General features: G+C 36.9%; 3 protein-coding genes, 1 long non-coding RNA gene and 2 other non-coding genes across 8 annotated transcripts; 3 read left to right on the top strand and 3 right to left on the bottom strand.

The window, feature by feature from the left end:
- Positions 1 to 16: 16 nt before the first annotated feature.
- Positions 17 to 3,794, bottom strand: LOC147787381 (uncharacterized). The gene is made up of 3 exons (XR_015413904.1): positions 3,654 to 3,794; positions 3,428 to 3,581; positions 17 to 324 (listed from the first exon to the last, which is right to left on the bottom strand). It is a non-coding gene; the product is annotated as an uncharacterized LOC147787381 (long non-coding RNA).
- On the top strand, positions 1,806 to 3,755 carry LOC111780708 (U-box domain-containing protein 33). Its single transcript, XM_023661183.2, has 4 exons — positions 1,806 to 2,529; positions 2,942 to 3,060; positions 3,137 to 3,255; positions 3,359 to 3,755. The coding sequence occupies exons 1-4, from the start codon at positions 2,265 to 2,267 to the stop codon at positions 3,573 to 3,575; spliced, it is 720 nt and encodes a 239-aa protein (XP_023516951.2). The 5' UTR covers positions 1,806 to 2,264; the 3' UTR covers positions 3,576 to 3,755.
- A 195-nt stretch (positions 3,795 to 3,989) lies between the features above and the next one.
- On the top strand, positions 3,990 to 8,106 carry LOC111780707 (DEAD-box ATP-dependent RNA helicase 20). 2 transcript variants are annotated; one of them, XM_087119797.1, is made up of 10 exons: positions 3,990 to 4,225; positions 4,327 to 4,868; positions 4,958 to 5,137; positions 5,242 to 5,403; positions 5,484 to 5,638; positions 5,925 to 6,017; positions 6,114 to 6,199; positions 6,296 to 6,522; positions 7,172 to 7,252; positions 7,398 to 7,537. In XM_087119797.1, the coding sequence occupies exons 1-9, from the start codon at positions 4,170 to 4,172 to the stop codon at positions 7,249 to 7,251; spliced, it is 1,581 nt and encodes a 526-aa protein (XP_086975923.1). In that variant the 5' UTR covers positions 3,990 to 4,169; the 3' UTR covers position 7,252; positions 7,398 to 7,537. The 2 variants fall into 2 exon arrangements, with proteins under 2 accessions (XP_086975923.1, XP_023516950.2); XM_023661182.2 differs by lacking the exon at positions 7,172 to 7,252 and adding an exon at positions 7,730 to 8,106 and having other exon boundaries at positions 3,991 to 4,225; positions 7,398 to 7,625.
- A 3,585-nt stretch (positions 8,107 to 11,691) lies between these two features.
- TRNAA-UGC (transfer RNA alanine (anticodon UGC)) lies at positions 11,692 to 11,764 on the bottom strand. Its single transcript has one exon. It is a non-coding gene; the product is annotated as a tRNA-Ala (tRNA).
- A 112-nt stretch (positions 11,765 to 11,876) lies between these two features.
- On the bottom strand, positions 11,877 to 11,949 carry TRNAA-CGC (transfer RNA alanine (anticodon CGC)). Its single transcript has one exon. It is a non-coding gene; the product is annotated as a tRNA-Ala (tRNA).
- An 888-nt stretch (positions 11,950 to 12,837) lies between these two features.
- Positions 12,838 to 18,426, top strand: LOC111780456 (spermidine copper dependent amine oxidase 2). 2 transcript variants are annotated; one of them, XM_023660876.2, is made up of 12 exons: positions 12,838 to 13,451; positions 14,351 to 14,460; positions 14,592 to 14,897; positions 14,977 to 15,089; positions 15,193 to 15,523; positions 15,660 to 15,875; positions 15,959 to 16,195; positions 16,550 to 16,735; positions 17,005 to 17,145; positions 17,372 to 17,640; positions 17,810 to 17,891; positions 18,081 to 18,426. In XM_023660876.2, the coding sequence occupies exons 1-12, from the start codon at positions 13,211 to 13,213 to the stop codon at positions 18,213 to 18,215; spliced, it is 2,367 nt and encodes a 788-aa protein (XP_023516644.1). In that variant the 5' UTR covers positions 12,838 to 13,210; the 3' UTR covers positions 18,216 to 18,426. The 2 variants fall into 2 exon arrangements, with proteins under 2 accessions (XP_023516644.1, XP_086975875.1); XM_087119749.1 differs by lacking the exon at positions 12,838 to 13,451 and adding an exon at positions 13,924 to 14,187.
- Positions 18,427 to 19,842: the final 1,416 nt, after the last annotated feature.

Below are 19,842 nucleotides of genomic sequence, written 5' to 3'. Positions count from 1 at the left end.
AACCCCAAGTGTCAATATTGATGGTGGAACTGTAATGAGCCTTGAATAGCTCTGATGCTGTAATGGTATGAATGCTTTTTCATAATGGACAAAATGGGAAATGGTGTCCTTTCATGGTGGGAAAATGACGCTATCTTCTCTCTTTCCTTTTTCTTTCCCATAGTCTGCTCATCAATTGGATTGATCATTATCTTGCCATTTTGGTAGGCATCTTCAAGCCGACTTTCAATGGCGTGATCTTGTTTGTCAAACAGCACTTCTTGTGGTCTGTGTGAGACTCCATAGATTCCATAAAGCATCAATCTTGCACTCAAGAGTCTATCTCTGCAACTTGCAGAAAGCCACAAAGAAGAAGGAAGAGAGAAGGAGACAAACATAAATATCTCTTCACAACGAGCTTGTTACAAATCAGCTAAACAAGCTAACAAGATGATGTCCGAAAAAAGTTCCTATTTATTTGCAACGATGACATGAGAGACAGACAGTAGTCCTCCAACCCCACCACTGGTAGATATTATCTGCTTTTGCCATTTACGTATCACCATCAGTCTCATGATTTTAAAACGCGTCTACTAGGGAGACGTTTCCACGCACTTATAAGGAATGTTTCGTTCTCCTCTCCAATTGATGTAGGATCTCACCATCCACCTCCCTTGGGGCCAGCGTTCTCTCTGGCATACTGCCCAGTGTATAGCTCTTATACCATTTGTAACAACCCAAGTCCACCGTTAGTAGATATTATTTGTTTTGACCCGTTACGTATTATGGTAAGCCTCACGATTTTAAAACATGTCTATTAGAAAGAGGTTTTCACACCCTTATAAGGAAGGTTTCGTTCTCCTCTCCAACTGACGTAGGATCTCACCATTATACTTCTGCTGTACACTACCTTGACACGAAAGAAGAGTTTAACAACCAAAGTGTTAGCTCCTCTTCTTACGAGCTCGTGACCAAGAAGCAGAAGATGGTCTATGGAGGTTGGATAAATGTACAACATAAATGTGCATATAGTTTAGTTCAGGAATACGAGGAAAGCACAAACAGAAGCCAAGGTGGTCGTCAACAAGCAAGAGGCAATACAATATAAGGTCAGCAAGCATTAACTAAGGACTAGATATAAATGATTCAATCCTCCATTACCAAACATCATACTCCCAAGGACCACAATCAAAGCAAGCCACTTTTATTACTTTTTAAACATGGATCCAAGACATTTACTCTGCACCATTCACAATACATTTAATTTGTCTGTCAATATATTACCAATCTGGGGTTTTCTCAACCTATCATGATCAGAATGATCAACACCAACCAAAGTCATATATTAAGTTTTCTTTTATGAGGCTTATCTTGATGTTTTGAAGAGAAGTTGGAAAAGACTTGGCAACTTTTGGAAGAATCTGTAGTGGATGCATGTGCCACCCCCTCATCATATTCTAAACTGGCCCCCATGAGAAGGATGCAATATTAAAGATTTAACTATGAAACCTAGCTTTTTAGGCTATTTTGACAAGGACCCACTTTTTAATTCCTAAAAGTGTTGGTAAGTTTAGAAAGAAATAACTAAAAGAGTAAGTTCTAAGAATTCATATCACTAAAAGAGTAAGTTCTAAGAATTGATATGAATCGAGAGATATCAATCATATAATATACTTCAAACTAGACATGATCGATCTTGTTTGTGGAGTGATTCGAATCTCAATCAAGTGTTCTTGCCTTGTGATATTCAATCAACAAGGTAATTTGAATCTTACTCTCCTGGTAGTGATTCTTTATTTTATCTAGACGGACATTAAAAGATAGGCAACTAAATGCTCAAGTTGATTGGATAACGAAGAAAGGATGAAAAAAGTGTGGGGGGAAAAAGGGAAATCAAATGGGTAAGAGTTTGTCAATCTTTTCAACTAATGAATTCTTCATTCAAGTGGTTAAAGCTATGGAAATCAAAAGAAATTTGTTTGGTTTTTTTTCACCTGTTCTGTTTGACTAAGCCAAAGACACAAGGGGAAAAAAAGGAGAAGGAAAAGAAAAGGCAATGTTGACAGAACAATGTGGCTGCAGGCCCATGACACAAGAGAATCTATCCTCTCTTTCTCTCTTTTCCTTTGTGGTTATGAGAGCAAGAATGTCTTTTTCTCTGTATACTTCCAACCCACTAAAAACACATTCTTGTCATTTTCATTCTCATATCAATTCTCATTGTTCTTTGCGCATTTGGAGAGCGAAAGAGACAGAGAGAGAGAGAGAGAGAGAGAGAGCTAAGAATGGAAGAGGAGTTTCAAGGAAGGCCAGCAGAGTTACAACTGCAATGCTGCAGTGCAAGGATCATGTCACCGGAGATCGTCGAGATTGGAGACGAAAGTAAGACTATTATCAGTAGCAGTGACCGTGGTGCAACCGATGTCTATGTCGCCGTTGGTAAAGATGATATAGATGTGCTTAAATGGGCCCTTGATCATGCTGTCTCACCTGGTTGTTGTGTCTTTCTTATCCATGTTTTTCCTCCTCTCACCTACATCCCTACTCCAGGTAACCAAGATTTCTTCTTTGTTTCCTTCTTTCAGATCATAATCACAGATCAGTCAACTTTTATAGGCTGTTTTTCTTGAAAACTTGCCTTTAATGGATGTTTGATGCACATGGGTCATGGGGAAATGTATATTTTTTTGTTCCTTTTGCTACTTTTGACTATCTGGGTTCCTTCCAAAAGAGTCAAACTCAAGCATAGATTGTACAGATAAGTTCTTCTTTACATGATGGGAAGAAAACTAAGTCCAATCTGCTGAATCTACAAGGATATGGAAGGGAAATTCTCTTCAAACACACAAGAAAATGATATGATCATGAGTTCATAATCATCTTCATTGGCTTGTAATTCGTCTTTGTTCATGAATTGCTGTGAATTGCAGCATTTTTACTTGCAAATCCATTTTGGTTTTAGTTGGAAGATTAGCAAGGAGTCAACTGAGCCAAGAACAACTGAGAGTGTACATCAATGAGGAAAACAATAGAAGGAGAAATCTCTTGCAAAAGTACATCCGGTTATGCACTGACGCCAAGGTCAGTCTAAACAATGTCTGAAAAACACTGATAAAGAAACTTGTCTGAAACCTTAAACTCTGTTCCCATGTCTCAGGTGACAGTGGACACATTACTTCTGGAGAGCAACACGACAGCCAAAGCAATCCTTCAACTAATTCCAGTGCTCAACATCACCAATTTAGTCATAGGAACCAAAAATCCACTTTCCACAAGGTTTGGAACCTTTCCACTTTTATGGGGTTTTGCAGAACTTGAATAAACAACAAACAATCGCTTTTTATCAAATTCTCACCAAATTTGTGTAATTTCTTCTTAGGCTATTGGGGAAAAGAATGGCGAAAGGAGAGTTTGTGAAAAAGAATGCACCAGAATGTTGCGAGGTTACCATTGTTTATGAAGGCAAAAAGGTCGATGAGCGTCACCAGGAAATGGGGTTGCTTCCTTCTTCTCAAAACTCCGGTTGCCGTCGCCGGCGCTCCGGCAAGAACTTGTTCGAGTGTGTGTGCTTGTTCAGCAGGTCGGGAAGCGATTAATGGGTTCTGTTAATGCAATGAACAAGATGAAGAAGAACAAACGAAGAGAAAAGAGAGAGAATCACAATTTTTACTTACTTTTTGTTTGTTTGAATCCGATCAAAGCCTACAGATAGCCCATATCAGCTGGCTTGTAATTTAGCGGCCGCCGGAATTGAAATGAAATGATTTATGCATAGACATTGTCGGACCATTCGATTATTTTCCTGCTTTTGTTTTTTAATACCGAAAGTTGGATCATCGGACTGCCTAATTGTCGACTTGTCGTAACCGTATAAAATATATATATTGTCGTGGAAACGACAATTAAAAGGGAGAGTGGTGGGCTCGAACTTTGGATCGCGTCCAATTCTGTCGGCCCATTTCTATTGGGCCTCGTAGCCCATCATTATCAGCACCGACCGAACAATTTCATTACTTTGTTCTCTCTAAACGTGAGCCCTCCTTCTTCCACCTCTTCGCCTGTGGATCTTGAACAATTCGAGCCGGAATAGCAAGAAATTCCGGGCGGTACGATCGGTCAGGTATCTTCCCTTTTCAATTCCACGGTTGGAGTAAGTTCTGCTTTGAAATCCCAGCCCGTGTATCAGACTCATGAATCCTTACGACCATAGATACGCCGATCCCAATTCCTACCGCGAGCGCCGAAGGTATTTTTGGTATTTTGAGGTCTCTTTCTTTTCCTTGATTTCTCTATGAGGTTCTGATCTCTCTGCCCTTTTGTGGGTGTCTTTTGATTTTTCTTTTGCAGTGACCTAGTGGGTCCACAGCCTGCTGCGCCGCCGCCGATAGCAGGGCGTGAATCTATGTACAAAGGCTTTCATCCTCCTCCAGTACCATACTATGGCCGTGAAAGAGGTGGGGGAGGTGCTTTACCTAATGCTGGAGGTTTCAATGGCTTCCCGCGGTTTCAGCCTCCCGCAGGACCGTTCAATATCGGTCGCAGTGGCAATGATTTCGGTAGCGGCGGAAGGAGAATGTTTGATTCTGGGAGGGGCGGGAATATGGGTTTTGGAGGTAGACGTGGTGGAGGAACGGGATTTGAGGGGCGTGTTGGCGGACGTGGGGCTGGACGTGGTGGTTCATCAAGAGGGGACTTAGATAACATAGTTCTTCCGAGTCAAAATTTTGGGGATTTGGTCCCTTTTGAAAAGAACTTCTACACTGAGTGTCCTTCTGTGCGTGCAATGACGGAGTCCGAAGTCAAGATGTACAGAGAGAGGCGTGATATTAGAGTGGAAGGATACGATGTCCCAAAACCGATTCGGAGTTTTCAGGAGGCAAATTTTCCTGGTATTTACATATCCCATGAATTGAACGGGCTTGTATTTATGTTTTAGTATTCAAGAAACTTGCTGATTGTTCTTTATTTCGTTTGTTAGCTTACTGCCTTGATGTGATTGCGAAATTGGGATTTGTTGAACCAACACCAATTCAGGCTCAAGGATGGCCGATGGCCATGAAAGGAAGAGATTTGATTGGCATTGCTGAAACTGGCTCTGGGAAGACTCTGGCCTATCTACTGCCAGCTTTAATACACATTAGTGCCCAACCTCGTTTGGGTTAGCATTAGATGACAGAGTTGCAGTCTTAATTTCTTTTTATTGCTACTCTTCTTTCGACCATTAACATTGTGCTAACTTGTTCTCCATCTACATTCATTCAGTGCATGGTCAGGGTCCCATTGTATTGGTGTTAGCGCCCACCAGAGAATTAGCTGTTCAAATTCAACAAGAGGTCACAAAATTTGGGTTGCGTGCTAATATTAGAAGTACTTGCATTTATGGTGGGGCTCCTAAGGGCCCTCAAATTCGTGATCTCAAAAATGGTAATTGTTTTCACTGAACTGTTTTTGACTGTTTGTGGTTGGTTTCTGGCAGTAATATAAGCTACTTCATTATATCTCAGGTGTTGAGATTGTTATTGCTACACCTGGTCGGCTCATAGATATGCTTGAAGCTGGCCACACAAACCTGCAGCGAGTTACTTATCTTGTTTTGGATGAAGCTGATAGAATGCTGGACATGGGATTTGAGCCACAAATAAGGACAATCGTGAGCCAAGTATGATATTACACCCCCGCTTTCTTTCTCCATACTTTGATAATGGAATTGCTTGTGGAGACTTACAATTAGTTTTATTTCTGGCTCTAGTCGGTGCTTGTAGCGAACTTTACAGTTTTGATGGTGCTTGTGGAAAATCTTCTATTTATTATGTGCAGTGTTCAGTCCTTAAACTTCTCTGAATGTAGAATTGAAGAGTGTTCGCTTAAAAGCTCTTTAAAAGTTTGTTTATTATAATGTAATACTCAGTTTTCAACTCTGTCTAAGAGATGTTATCTCTTTACAGATCCGACCTGATAGGCAGACATTATATTGGAGTGCCACATGGCCAAGGGAGGTTGAAAAATTGGCTAGGCAATTTTTACATGATGCGTATAAGGTTAGAGAAATTCTTTTTTGTCAATCACCACCGTGCTTCCATATGCCTTGTAGTTGTAGAAACAGGTAATGACATTTAGATGCTGTAATGTATCAGGTGATTATTGGTTCATCAGATCTTAAAGCTAACCAGTCAATAAACCAAGTTGTCGAAGTTTTGCCAGAGGCTGAGAAATATAGAAGGTTTGTTAAAAGTTTGTGATATTCTACAAAAGGTGTGAACAGACAGACAGAGAGATTCTTCCCATTTTTACATTTTAGCACATTTTTCTCATGCAGGTTAATAAAATTGCTTGTAGAAGTGATGGATGGTAGCCGTATTCTGATTTTTGTGGAGACAAAAAAGGGATGTGATAAAGTAACAAGGCAATTGAGAATGGATGGATGGCCAGCTTTATCCATTCATGGGGATAAAAAGCAGGCTGAAAGGGACTTGGTTTTGTCCGAGTTTAAGAGTGGAAGAAACCCAATAATGACAGCCACTGATGTGGCTGCAAGAGGGCTTGGTAGGGTTACTACATGTCAGGTGTTTTAGGTTTTAATTTTTAGGTGTTCGTTTTCAAATTGTAAATGAGTCGGCCAGCTGCTTTCCAGTTCCTGAATATAATATGTGGCTTGGGTGCAGAGGAAGGTTCTATTGTGCAGTGCACGATGATTGTGAGACTGCTTGGTTTTGTCTCCTATTTGAATCTGCATATGCTTTTTGTTTCTTTCTCCGGACTAAAGAGATCCTTTGCTTCCCAATCAATGTGCCCTAGGTTTTAGTTTACATTCTACTTCTTTTGGGCTTCCCTTTTTGCATGCTTTGGGGTAGTGGTTTGGTGAAGGAAGAAAGTTTGGTTTAAAGAGAACAGAGCCACCCCCTTTCGTAAGACTTCTAGTACATAAATAAATCATTGCATGAATGTCATATGGACACAAAGATAATGGTATTTGGAGGTTTCTCAATGAGTTTTTTTTCTGAGTTAAACGGGATGGAAATCCTATGCTGTTTATGAACACTAATGATGTAAATCCTGTCTATCAATGGGTCAGTAAGGGTGGTGAGAAGGTAGAGACTTTGATGAGTAAGGTGCCTGTTGATTTTGGTCCTCTATAGTTATCCGAGCATTCTATTGGTACCCATCCACAATTATGGAGCTGGTTGTTTTGCAGCCTGGTTGACTCATTCATTATTGCATTGTTGGTATGGAAGTCGTCGTGGTGACAGCTGCTACTTATCCCTGCAAAGTTAAGGTGGGCACATTTATGTAGTAATGAATGTGTTATCTTACTTTTGGTCATCAGATCTTAGGAATGCAGGGATAAGGTTTTTTGCAGTTTTATCCATGCTCCCATGTTGCATGTATATATTGAATCTAACTTTGACTGTCTGCTGTAGATGTGAAAGATATAAAATGTGTGATCAACTATGATTTCCCATCAAGCCTCGAGGATTATGTCCACAGAATAGGCCGAACGGGGCGTGCTGGTGCAAAGGGAACTGCATTCACATTCTTTACTCATGAGAATGCGAAACACGCCAGAGAGCTTATAAAGATACTGCGAGAAGCAGGGCAGATCGTCTCCCCTGCATTGTCTGCTTTAGCCTCGTCTAGTGCCACTGGAGGTAACATTCGTTTCTCCTAATCCTCAGGATGGATAGTATCTGATGTCAGAAGTGGTTGGCTGATTACAATTCGAAATTATTGTTTCTTCTTTTTTTTGGTGTAGGTTCTAGCTCTAAATACCGCCCTCAAGGACACAGAGGCTTTGGTGGTAACCGAACAATGGTTTCAGGACCAAATGCGATCCCTATTGGTTTGACGAGACCAAGGCCTCGCTAGCTTTTCGCACGAGTTGGAAGGAAGCATATAAGCTAGATAAGTAGTGTATTTCAGAAATGTGGACCATTTTCATTATGTAGTATAGTTTGAGTTATTACTAGAATAGCAATTTAGTATTGTTTGGTATGAAAAATGGACATGTGGGCATATGTGTACATAAAACCAGATTACTGGTAGACATTGCTGAGGGTGTTAGTATTAGGTCTGGTGGTTGTTGGGTTGGTGAAGAAAGAAAATGAGAAGCCTATGGCTAATTTTTCCCAACCTCTTCAAATTCTGATTTGATTTTGATTAAAGCTTTACATAACCTTAGGTTCAATCAGGGCCCCTTTACCTTTAGTACTTCATAAGGATAATTTCATTTTAGGTAAAGAATTTATTTGGATCTCTCCCTCCTATTTGTGTTGTAAACCAAACAAAGGCCTTCTAAATGCTTCATTCATTTAGAGTATTCTCATAATACAACCAACCATTGTCTACTGTTAGTTGATATTGTTCTCTTTAGGCCTTCTCCTTAGGGCTCTCTCAATGGGTCTCTTAGGAGATGTTAGTGAGAGGTTTCTAAATGCTTCGTGAGATCTCACAATCCATTCCCTTCAAGGCCTAGCGTCTTTGCGGTTCAGCGTTTTGAGGTTCAGCGTCCTTACTAGCACATTGACCGATATCCACCCCCTTTTGAGGCTCAGCGTCTTTGCTGGCACACTACTCGGTGTATGGCTCTGATACCATTTGTAACGGACCAAGCAGTTTTGAGGTGGGTGTCTATTTAGTATTGGTGCTGATAATTTCTTAAACTTTTAATTTTATATTTAATAAATATTTTAAAAATTATTTGTCCAACTAAATATAAATTTTAATTTTATTATCTAGTAAATTCGTGTCTCATCCAAATATTTCCATTGTTTTCTAGAGTTTAGGATGGTAACTTATAATAAATAGAATTTAGTTACAATTAATTTAAAAAATGAAAGAGACAAAATGACGTGTCTCATCCAAATACTTCCATTTTTTTTTTTACAAGTACATAATAAATTAAATGAAATATGGAAAAGACAGCTACATGTTTTGGCAAAGGGACAGAACATCACAGTTTGCAGGACAGTCCCTACAGATGGCCAAGCCCCACTCAATAATTGAAGGGATTGGCGTTTATTGAAAGATATTACTGCCCTAAAAGAATGAAAATTATATTTGTGGCACAATCTTTAACAGAAATTACATCTCCTTTTGACTTTTCTTCTCATTTCTTTCACTATTAGCCCTCATCATTATCTCTTTTACAATATTGGCCCACACTTCCAACTTCACCACTACCCCCACAAAATCCCAAAATATGTATTATACCCTTAATTGTCATCATTATTGATTTGAAACCTACCCTTTGTCCTCACATATATTTCCTTACACATTTTTTCAACCAATTAATTTCTATGGGCTATACTCAATTTACCCACATATATTTATATTCAAATATTCAAAACCATTCATTTATGTTTTTTTTTTTTTTTTTTTTGGTCTAAATTCTTAAATCAAGTTAATGTCGACGTTGCCTCTACATAACATATCACTGATAGTTCTTGTACACCTAAATTTTGCCGATCACACAACCCTTTCCTATTTGTTTTAACATGGTTGCCATAATCCTCTAATTTCGTTAATAAAGTTTGGATTATTAGTCAAATTTTAAATTAAAAAATAACTTTTTTTTTTTTTTTTGCACATTTGGTACGTTAAGGTGTCAAGTGGGCTTCCCCCATTAGTCAAAGCCATGTAGCATTCCTCCTTAAAAGGAGTTCTTTTTATTTAATTAATTATTTAATTAGTTATTTAATTATTTAATTATTTAATTAATTATTTAATTATTTAATTATTACTATTATTAAGTGGTCTTGGTGGCTATAAAATATAATAGCAACAAATACAAATAATTATAATCAGCAGCACTTCTCATTGTGGATCACATTAATTTTAGTATATTTTTTTAATAAAATAATTAATTAATTATATATATTTAAAATCATGAGAAAAATATCTCACTTATCAATGTGGAGCTTCATACTCTATAAATGGATTATCCATTTGAACCCCACTAATCCATTATCAAATATATTCACTATTTTATTTTGCACTAATCTTTCTTAGCTTATAATTTTTATTATAAGTTTAAATCTTTAAAATTTAGATCTCGATAATTTAAATAAAAATTATACCTTCTGAATTCTGTATTATGCAAATTTATTAATAACCTAATGTTTTTAATGTATAAATTATGTATAAAGTGGGAAAAAAACATTTGATTGTTATTATCAGATAAACAATTCAATAAATGTATCAACAAAATAATTTAAGGAAAATTACTGAAATTACCATATTACCCTTAAAGGACATTGCGATGATGGAGGTAGGTGGGTTGTGGAGATGAGTCAGCTTAGTAATTTTATATTGGAGCCATCACAATCAGGTTGGAAATCTATTGGTAATAATTAACTAATTAATTCATTAATTAATTATATATATGTAGATGCTTACTTTTCAAGTATATTCCTTTTTTACAACTCAAACAAAAATGGATTTTATGCCTTAATATATTTAAAGTTTTCCCCATTTTATTAATAGCCATATTTTCAATTATGATATATATTTTTTTTTAATTTTCTTCATAAAAATACTACCCAATAAAATCTCTAAAAAAAATATATCATTTAATGATTAAATATGGCATAACACAGATATTTCAATTTCTACTCTTACCGTTATTGAATTATAAGAAATTAAAAATATTCAAAATACAATATTAAAAAAGCGAGCAATAAAGTAAATTAAAATATGAAAATTTAAAATATCAAAGAAAAAGTTGTATGTCAAACCACCGCGGAGCTAGGTCAACATCCACACTACCAACAACTCACAACGTGAGAATAATTTGATTAAAAGGAATTTTATTCGGACATTTTAAATTATTATAATTTATAGTTAATATTGAATATTTAAAGATGATATAAGTTAACTTGAGCATAGTTCAATTACTATATTTAACGCATTTTCTATCGAGAGATTAGAATTTTTAGTATTTTATTATGCATATTATTAAATTAAAAAATCGATGATACAAAAAGAAGGGCTCGTACTCGATCGAGAATGGAATTTTATATTTAAAATATCTATGTCATAGAATATTATATATTTCCAAATGCATATCAACTTTTTTTTATATTCAATTAAAATATGTATAATTGGAAAAAGTTGTTTTTAAATTATCTTATATAAAAAGCCAAAATTAGAAGAAAAGGAAAAAAAGAAAAAATACAACGTGGAAATAGCTAGTGGATGCCAGCAGATTTATAATTAATTAAAAAGATTGGCCGTCAAAAAGAATATAATAAATTGTATTAATCCTCTGGACAGAGCTATGCTTCTTTCGAATTTTAATTCTTTTTATTTTTTATTTTTTTCTTTTTTAATTTTAGAAGGTTCTCTTACAGTTTTATAAAAATTATTATTTATTAAAAGTTTAAACAAATTAAAAATGTATAAATTAAAATAATTATTTTAAATGTACACACCGAAATAAATAAAAGTTCAAAGAATCAAAATAGAATTTATATCTTATTAACTTTAATTCTATAATTTTCAGTTTGATAATTTGATATTTAAAAATTAAAATTGGGGGTGCACTGTGAATTTCGTATCTCTCGCATGCAAACCGAGTGTTCTACCATATGAGTTGCACCCTCACTATTTCTCCAAGTTAAATACATTGTATGAAAATTTAGGACAATTACGTTTTGCATTAAAAAAAATGAAAATTATAATTTTGTGATCGATAATTTGATATCTAAAAACTAAAATTGGAGATGCGGGGAATCAAACCCCGTGCCTCTCGCATGCAAAGCGAGCGCTCTACCATATGAGCTACACCCCCGTGTTTCTCCAAACTAAATGCTTGTATGAAAATTTTGGACAATTACGTTTTCCATTAAAAAAATAAAAATTATAATTTTGTGTTCGATAATTTGATATCTAAAAACTAAAATTGGAGGTGCGAGGAATCGAACCCCGTGCCTCTTGCATGCGAAGCGAGCGCTCTACCATATGAGCTACACCCCCATTGTTTTTTTAAACTAAATACCTTGTATGAAAAATTTGGACAATTATGTTTTCCATTAAAAAAATAAATAAAAATTATAATTGTTTCTCTTGCATGCGAAGCAAGCGTTCTACCATATGAGCTACACCCCGCTGCTTCTCTAAACTAAATACCTTGTATGAAAATTTCAGACAATTACGTTTTGTAGTTTAAAAAAATAGAAAAATTATAATTTGATATCTAAAAATTAAAATTGGATATGTGGTGAATCAAAGCTCATAACTCTTATATATGCTACATCTCCAGAATAGAATTTTTAAATAAAAAATATAAAGGTAATTAATACATTTTTTTTAATTAGGAAAAAAAACCACTATTTAATAACCAATAAAAATATAATTAGTGGCTCCTTAAACGGCCCTACACAACAAGGATGTACAAAAATCTTAATAATGACACTTAAAAAAAAAATATTCCTGTGGATGGGCAATTACAGGAAAAAGTAAATGTAGGGTCAAAGTGTGATAATAGAAAAATAATGTCCTTATAATGCAAATAAAAAAGTAAAAAAGAGGGTTATGATGGTAAAAAGACGTTTTGTCGATTAGCAAAAGCAGAGGCCCCTATCAGCTATCACTTCCCCCTCCCAATTCGCACCACTTATCGTATAGACTTCAGACTTGCCCCTATCAATTCTTTTATCAATTTTAAACTTTTAATGCGCATTATCATTATTATCTATAAATTTAAATTTTTATATCTTTATTTTTTTTTTTTAATATCCTTTTTCGTTTTTTAAATTTATTTTAATTTTCCGAGCCCGATTAGGATAAACGGGCAAGGAGAGGAGAACGCACGTGGTACCCGCCTGTCACGGGCGCCTATAAATAAGAGCCATTCACCTCCTTCCACTTCAGGAACAGTTTCTCCTTTTTCTTTTTTTTTTCTTTTCCTCCTTTCCTCTTTCCCCTCTCTGATTCAGGTGCTCGAAATCGGCCTTTTTCCCCTCTTTTGAGAGCGCGTCTCGTATCGGTTTCCTGATCTGTTTCGGGGTGGAACCCTAGATTAGGTGAAAGGATCAACTTCTTCTCATTCGATTTTTGTGTCATTCATTCAGGCTTTGCTGATTGTGGAGTGAAGGAAGAGATTGGCGGTTAGAGTGTGTGGTAGTGGTGGTGGCGGAGAAACAGAGAAGGCAGTTGCCAGTGATCTTTGCTGTATGTCAGTGGATTGTGTTGAGACTTATTGTTGTGGAATTGGCAAGCTCAAGAATCCTTTGCAATGGCCCCAACTTCGAAAGAAGCGACGTTTTCAAGTGATGCTTGTTGCCATGCGACTGGTGCCGGTTCCACTTCCCTTCCTCGAGAGGCTGCGCCTGTTGCTTCCGCCAATGCCGTCCAAGATTGGAATCTTTCATCGAATGATCGCGCCGACGATCGCCGTACCAAGAATGTTGCCATGCCGTCGTTAGTTCGTCCTGTTGATGAGATTCCAGAACCTTCAACTAATGCTTCTTCCAAAGGCACTTTCCCTCTTCCCTCTCTCTTGATTTTCTTTTTCCGTCTCTCGCTTATCTCTCTAATCGATGACCTGGAATCTCGATTTAAGGCTGTGCTTGATATTGACGTTCTATGACTTTGATCTATTTTATCGTTTTTCCCTTGGGGCCCCAAATTCAGATTTTATACGCATGTCTTTGTCGTTTTAAACTCCGTAACTTGCATGCTTTTACTGTGACTTTATTATATCTCTGTCGGTGTATGCATCGTTTGTTTTGTATGTTATTATTGGATCACTTGGGGGAGAGGGAGAGAATGTGTGTGAGATTTCGCATTATATTTTTCTCTCACTTGGAGGCTTTGGTTACCACTTACTACCTCAACATACATTCTTTAAAACGTTTCGATCTTTGCCACTTATGGGACCCTTCTGCTACTTTTCATTGATGGTTTTGAATTCACGACCTTTTATGAAAGTCAATTATGCAGGCGCCATGTGGAATTAAGAACGAATTGAGCGAGTGTGGATAAAGTTGGATTGGTGCAGCCTGACCTTTTGTTTATGCTTTTCTTTTTCCATTCCTCCAACCATTTTGTTTTCTAAAAGCTACTGTTTATTTTCTACACTTCCTCGTGCTCCTACTTTTTTTCCCTATATTCTTATTGTCCATCCTATTATTTATATATTACAATACAAATTACTGGATTTATTCCTTAGCCCTTGATTGTTTCCAGCTTCTTATTTTCTCCATTTTAAAGGTATAGTAGATGGTTGATGTTAGTGTTTTTCATGAATTTAATCATGATTTCTTTTATTGATAAAATATCTTTTGTTCGTTTTCCTTTAAAGAAAAAAAAAATTATGGCAGAAATGTTTATTGTAGATTATTTCTCATGCATTGCTGTATAATTGGCTGTACAGGTGTTCCCCCAATGTTGAGGGCACAGTCAAGACATCCTCTGGATCCCCTATCAGCTGCTGAAATCTCTGTCGCAGTGGCTACCGTCAGGGCAGCTGGAGCCACGCCAGAGGTTGTTACTTCTACTGTGCAATGATTTTTTTTTTTTTTTTTTTTTCATTTTTTATTCTTTATTGCTATTTAGTTTAGGAATCTGCGGTACAACGTACTTGCGATTGTGATGAGCTATTTTCATTGTTTCAGGTCAGAGATAGCATGCGTTTTATTGAAGTGGTGCTACTGGAACCAGAAAAACATGTTGTAGCATTGGCTGATGCATATTTTTTCCCTCCATTTCAACCGTCTCTGCTTCCCAAAACTAAAGGAGGGCCGGTTATTCCCACAAAGCTTCCTCCAAGAAGGGCAAGGATTGTTGGTTACAATAAGAAATCAAATGAGACAAGCATATGGATTGTTGAGCTGTCAGAGGTTCATGCAGTAACCCGTGGTGGGCATCACAGAGGAAAAGTTATAGCTTCTAAAGTTGTTCCTGAAGTTCAGCCTCCCATGGTATATTCTCGACAGCTGTTACAAACGATACTGAATGTCTAGAACATAAAATTAATTTGCTCATTCCATTCAATTTTAGGATGCTGCTGAGTATGCGGAATGTGAGGCTGTTGTCAAAGAGTATCCTCCATTTATAGAGGCTATGAAGAAAAGGGGTATTGAAGATATGGATTTGGTTATGGTTGATCCTTGGTGAGTTATGTCAATAATCCAGTTCATTGTTTGTACTCTCTACAGATTATTAAGTTCCTCACCCTTTTTTGTCTAATATGATTAATCTCTCTTTGCGGCACAGGTGTGTTGGTTATTACAGTGAAGTAGATGCTCCTGGTCGAAGACTTGCTAAACCCCTTATATTTTGTCGAACTGAAAGTGACTGTCCAATGGAAAATGGATATGCTCGCCCAGTTGAGGGCATTCATGTCCTTGTTGATATGCAAAACATGGTGGTTATAGAATTTGAAGACCGGAAACTTGTTCCACTACCTCCTGCTGATCCGTTGAGGAACTACACTTCAGGTGAAACAAGAGGTGGTGTTGATCGTAGTGATGTGAAGCCCTTACAAATAGTTCAGCCAGAAGGTCCAAGCTTTCGTGTCAATGGCTACTATGTAGAATGGCAAAAGGTGGATGTTATTGGGGACTTTTCCCTTTTCTTTTTGTTCTGAAAAAAAAAAAAAAAAAGTTTTAAGAAAATTTTACTTGGTTCATAATTTGACTATTTGTTTTTTTTTTTTTCTTTTTTTTTTTTCTCTTTGATAGTGGAATTTTCGAATTGGTTTCACTCCCAGAGAGGGTTTGGTTATACACTCTGTAGCTTATGTTGATGGAAGCAGAGGGCGAAGGCCTGTAGCACATCGACTAAGTTTTGTGGAAATGGTCGTCCCCTATGGAGATCCAAACGATCCACATTACAGGAAGAATGCTTTTGATGCCGGAGAGGATGGTCTGGGAAAAAATGCGCATTCCCTGAAGAAGGTTTGAATACTTTTTTGCTGTACAGCCATATCATGTTCTCCCTGATCCAATCCTAATTAAATGTTAATTAATCCTTGTTACAGGGATGTGATTGTTTGGGTTACATCAAATATTTCGATGCTCACTTCACAAATTTCACTGGTGGTGTTGAAACAATTGAAAACTGTGTGTGCATGCATGAAGAGGACCATGGAATTCTGTGGAAGCATCAAGATTGGAGGACAGGATTGGCGGAAGTTAGAAGATCTAGGCGGCTGACTGTGTCCTTTATTTGTACTGTGGCTAATTATGAGTACGGATTCTTTTGGCACTTCTATCAGGCAAGTCAAAGCATTCCTTTCTTTTGGCTCTACAGTATGCTGCTCAAGACCATGAAATATAGAATCGGGAAACGCCCCACTCATAATTTTGTCTTCCTGAAATTGAGAAAACCAAAGTCTTTTAGTTTTGGGAGTGGTAGATGGTTCTAATCTTCACCGTTACTTCAAAAGTTTAACCTCGGGGGCGTAAAACTTGCCAAATAGCTTTAAAATGTATAAAAGTTTTCAGGAGAACTATATGTATATGGATATGAATTCTGTTTGTGATTTCAGAACTATATGCAGCTTTCCAAAACCTTTTTTTTTTTTTTTTTTCATTAGCGGAGGTTTGCTGATATGTAAATGATATTGCAGGATGGGAAAATCGAAGCTGAAGTCAAATTAACTGGAATTCTCAGCCTAGGAGCTTTGCAACCTGGTGAATATCGGAAGTATGGCACAATGATTGCACCAGGTTTATATGCACCAGTGCATCAGCATTTCTTTGTTGCTCGTATGGACATGGCCGTTGATTGCAAGCCTGGTGAAGCTTTCAATCAGGTACGTCTTCCACCTTTTGGTCACTTTTTTTTGTAATTGAGGAATAATAAGTCCGATTGGCAATTGACATGAGCTACCTGTTTACTGACTCTGATTGTATGTAACTCAGTATCTTTTCCTCTCATGGCTTTGCAAATTACCAAAGAATTACTCAGTAACTCAGTAGTTGTAGAAGTATGCATTTAACAACACGTTTATACATAGTTGATCTCACTCTATTGCTCATCATTCGTCTTGAATTAAAGCTTGCCCATTCAACATACTCGCAGGTAGTTGAGGTGGATTTGAAAGTTGAAGGACCTGGGGAGAACAATGTCCACAACAATGCCTTTTACGCGGAAGAGACATTGCTAAAGTCCGAAATGCAAGCGATGCGTGATTGTAGTCCTTTAACTGCTCGCCACTGGATAGTAAGGAACCTTCTTCCTCTGGGTCAATACTTCTAGGCTGTTTGAACTCAATTTCATGACTATTGATACTTTTGTTTATTGTTCTTTTAACTGACAATTTATTACATCTCTGTTTCTGCTACATCTTGATATATATTCAAAGAACAAAAAGATGATTTTCAATATTTCCATTTATTTTTGTAAATGAGTAAATGGTAACGATTAAAATTTGGCCCTTCCATTCCAGGTGCGAAATACTAGAACTGTGAATCGAACTGGGCAGTTAACAGGGTACAAGCTATTGCCTGGTTCAAATTGTTTGCCGTTGGCTGGTTCAGAGGCCAAGTTTCTTAGACGAGCTTCTTTTTTGAAGCATAATCTTTGGGTGACTCAGTATTCACGTGATGAGATGTTTCCTGGAGGGGAGTTTCCCAATCAGAATCCACGTGTTGGTGAAGGATTATCTACATGGGTCAAACAGGATAGACCTCTAGAAGAAACTGATATAGTCCTCTGGTTTGTTGCCTCTCCTCTGTTTGTACATTTGATATATTATCTCTCCTTGTCAAGCAGGATCGAACTTTAAAGCATTCTGTTGTTTTTTTCTCGAACAAAGCATAGATTGTAAGATGCCTACATTTACTCTGCGGTTTATAGTAATCAAATGCGTTCTCTTTTGGGGTAGGTATGTTTTCGGGATCACGCACGTTCCTCGGTTGGAAGACTGGCCTGTTATGCCTGTGGATCGCATTGGCTTTACACTCCTGGTACTCACTCCTATAATCTTTTGGTTTGTTTATGAGACCTTACAACATTAATTTATGATAGTTTTTTCTTTCTCTAAGTTGTTTCTGTCTTACCCTTAATCAGGAGAAAGAAAGAGGCTTTCCCAATATTTGAATTATAATAATAAGTATATACAATTTTTTCCTTAATATTGTGTGTGGATGATGCAGCCTCACGGGTTCTTCAACTGTTCTCCTGCCGTTGACGTCCCACCCAGCGCTTGTGAATTGGACTCAAAAGATGCGGACGCTAAAGAAAATGGTGTGGCAAAACAAATCCAGACTCCGATTATGTCAAAGCTTTGAACTGGTCTCACTGCTCCTTTCCTTGCTTTTATTACTTACAGACTTCGAATTTCTTCTCTACTCTGGTTTCTTAGTCAAGTGGGTTGCTTTCTCTTGTTAGTATACATAGAAGCAGCTCAACTTTTTACTTTTTGGTCTTTTGGTGGAACAATTTCTCTTGTTTTTCTAAACTCCTTTAACGTTATCTATGTGCATATTATGATCGTATCTACACAGTTCTGTTTTTTCTATAAAAAAAATTAAGCTACTTTTTGACCACCGCCACCTGCTGTTGTCGTGGATTCATTACATCCTTTTATTTGCGTAGAAAGATGGAAATTTCAATTATTTATTTTGTTCTTTCCATGGCGGCCGGCAAACATACCTCTTCGTCTTGTCTCCGCTGCCATAAATCCATACAGGGAATATCCTTGAGAGATTGAGCTGAGAATTTTGTTGAGTAAATTAAGTGGTCTTCCATGCCTCCCTGTAAATTCCTTTTTACAGTGGGTAAAAGTAAAACCCTCCCATCACTGTGTTCCAGTCACTGTCAAACTAGAAATTCAGACATGTAATTGTCGGCACAGTTTATATTTATCACAAATTTTTTTGTGCGTCGTCGTTGAGAGTGAGTGAGGCTTTTAAAGGAACTGAGTGGTCGGACAGTTCATCATTTTCCATTAAAGGGCTCCTCTGAACCATACCCCATTACTGCCATGGACTGAAATTTAGCTTAGTTTACCGAGAAGAAAGAATTTTATATTTCTTTTGACCTTTTAAAAAATATTTAAATAAGAACTATCAATCATTCATATGACGCAGGAAAAGTTGTTTTTTTTTTTTTTTTTTTTTTTTCTTTTTCTGCAATTTTAATAGAGGGGGGTCGGTTTGATTTGATTGGTTATTATTGGAACCAACAATTAGCAGTTCCATCTTGTCCAACCCAAGATTGTACCTGCGGTTGCACTTTTTGAGCTGTTTTTTTTTTCCCTCTTAATTCAACGAACCACACCCCATCATACCATCAAAACGCAATCCAACAAATCTTTCTTTAATCCTTCACCCTTTCAACATTTATTAGACCATTGATAGGACATATCTATTCAAACTTAGATCTTGCCTTTGACAGATAATACTAAAAGTAAAGATTATGGGAACTTATGTTCAAAATTGACAATATCATTTCATCATAGTATTAAAAATGATGTCTTCATCTTAATTGTGTCAGTAGAACCATGTATTTATTAGTCGAAGGTATTTTGAGTAAAACCGAAAGCAAAACCCTGAAGTGTTATATTCAATCATTGTAGGCATAGGCATACCTTGAGGTCTATTGTAGTAGCACAAAATCCATGTGGTGTTAGCTTTAGATTAAATAAGCAGCAACTTGGGTTTGAAACTAATCTCACAGACACAAAATAAAACATAATGATAAGCAAATTAAAGTAGGGAAAAGTTTCAGGTCCTCACTGCCATGGAATTTCTGGTTCTTGTTCCAGGTTTTGAGCCAACTTTCACCCTTCATTCTCTCTCTCTCTCTCTCATTTTCACTAAGTAGGCCATCTGCAGTAGAATCTCTCTCTGTCTCTCTCTCTCTCTCTCTGTCTCCTCAATAATGGATGATACTGAGAATTACATGGCCATGGAG

Source organism: Cucurbita pepo, chromosome 18, assembly GCF_057944985.1.
Source record: "Cucurbita pepo subsp. pepo isolate OVF chromosome 18, ASM5794498v1, whole genome shotgun sequence".
Lineage (NCBI taxonomy): Eukaryota > Viridiplantae > Streptophyta > Magnoliopsida > Cucurbitales > Cucurbitaceae > Cucurbita > Cucurbita pepo.
Note: the sequence above shows the minus strand (reverse complement) of the source record. Positions and strands in the feature narration are given on the sequence as shown.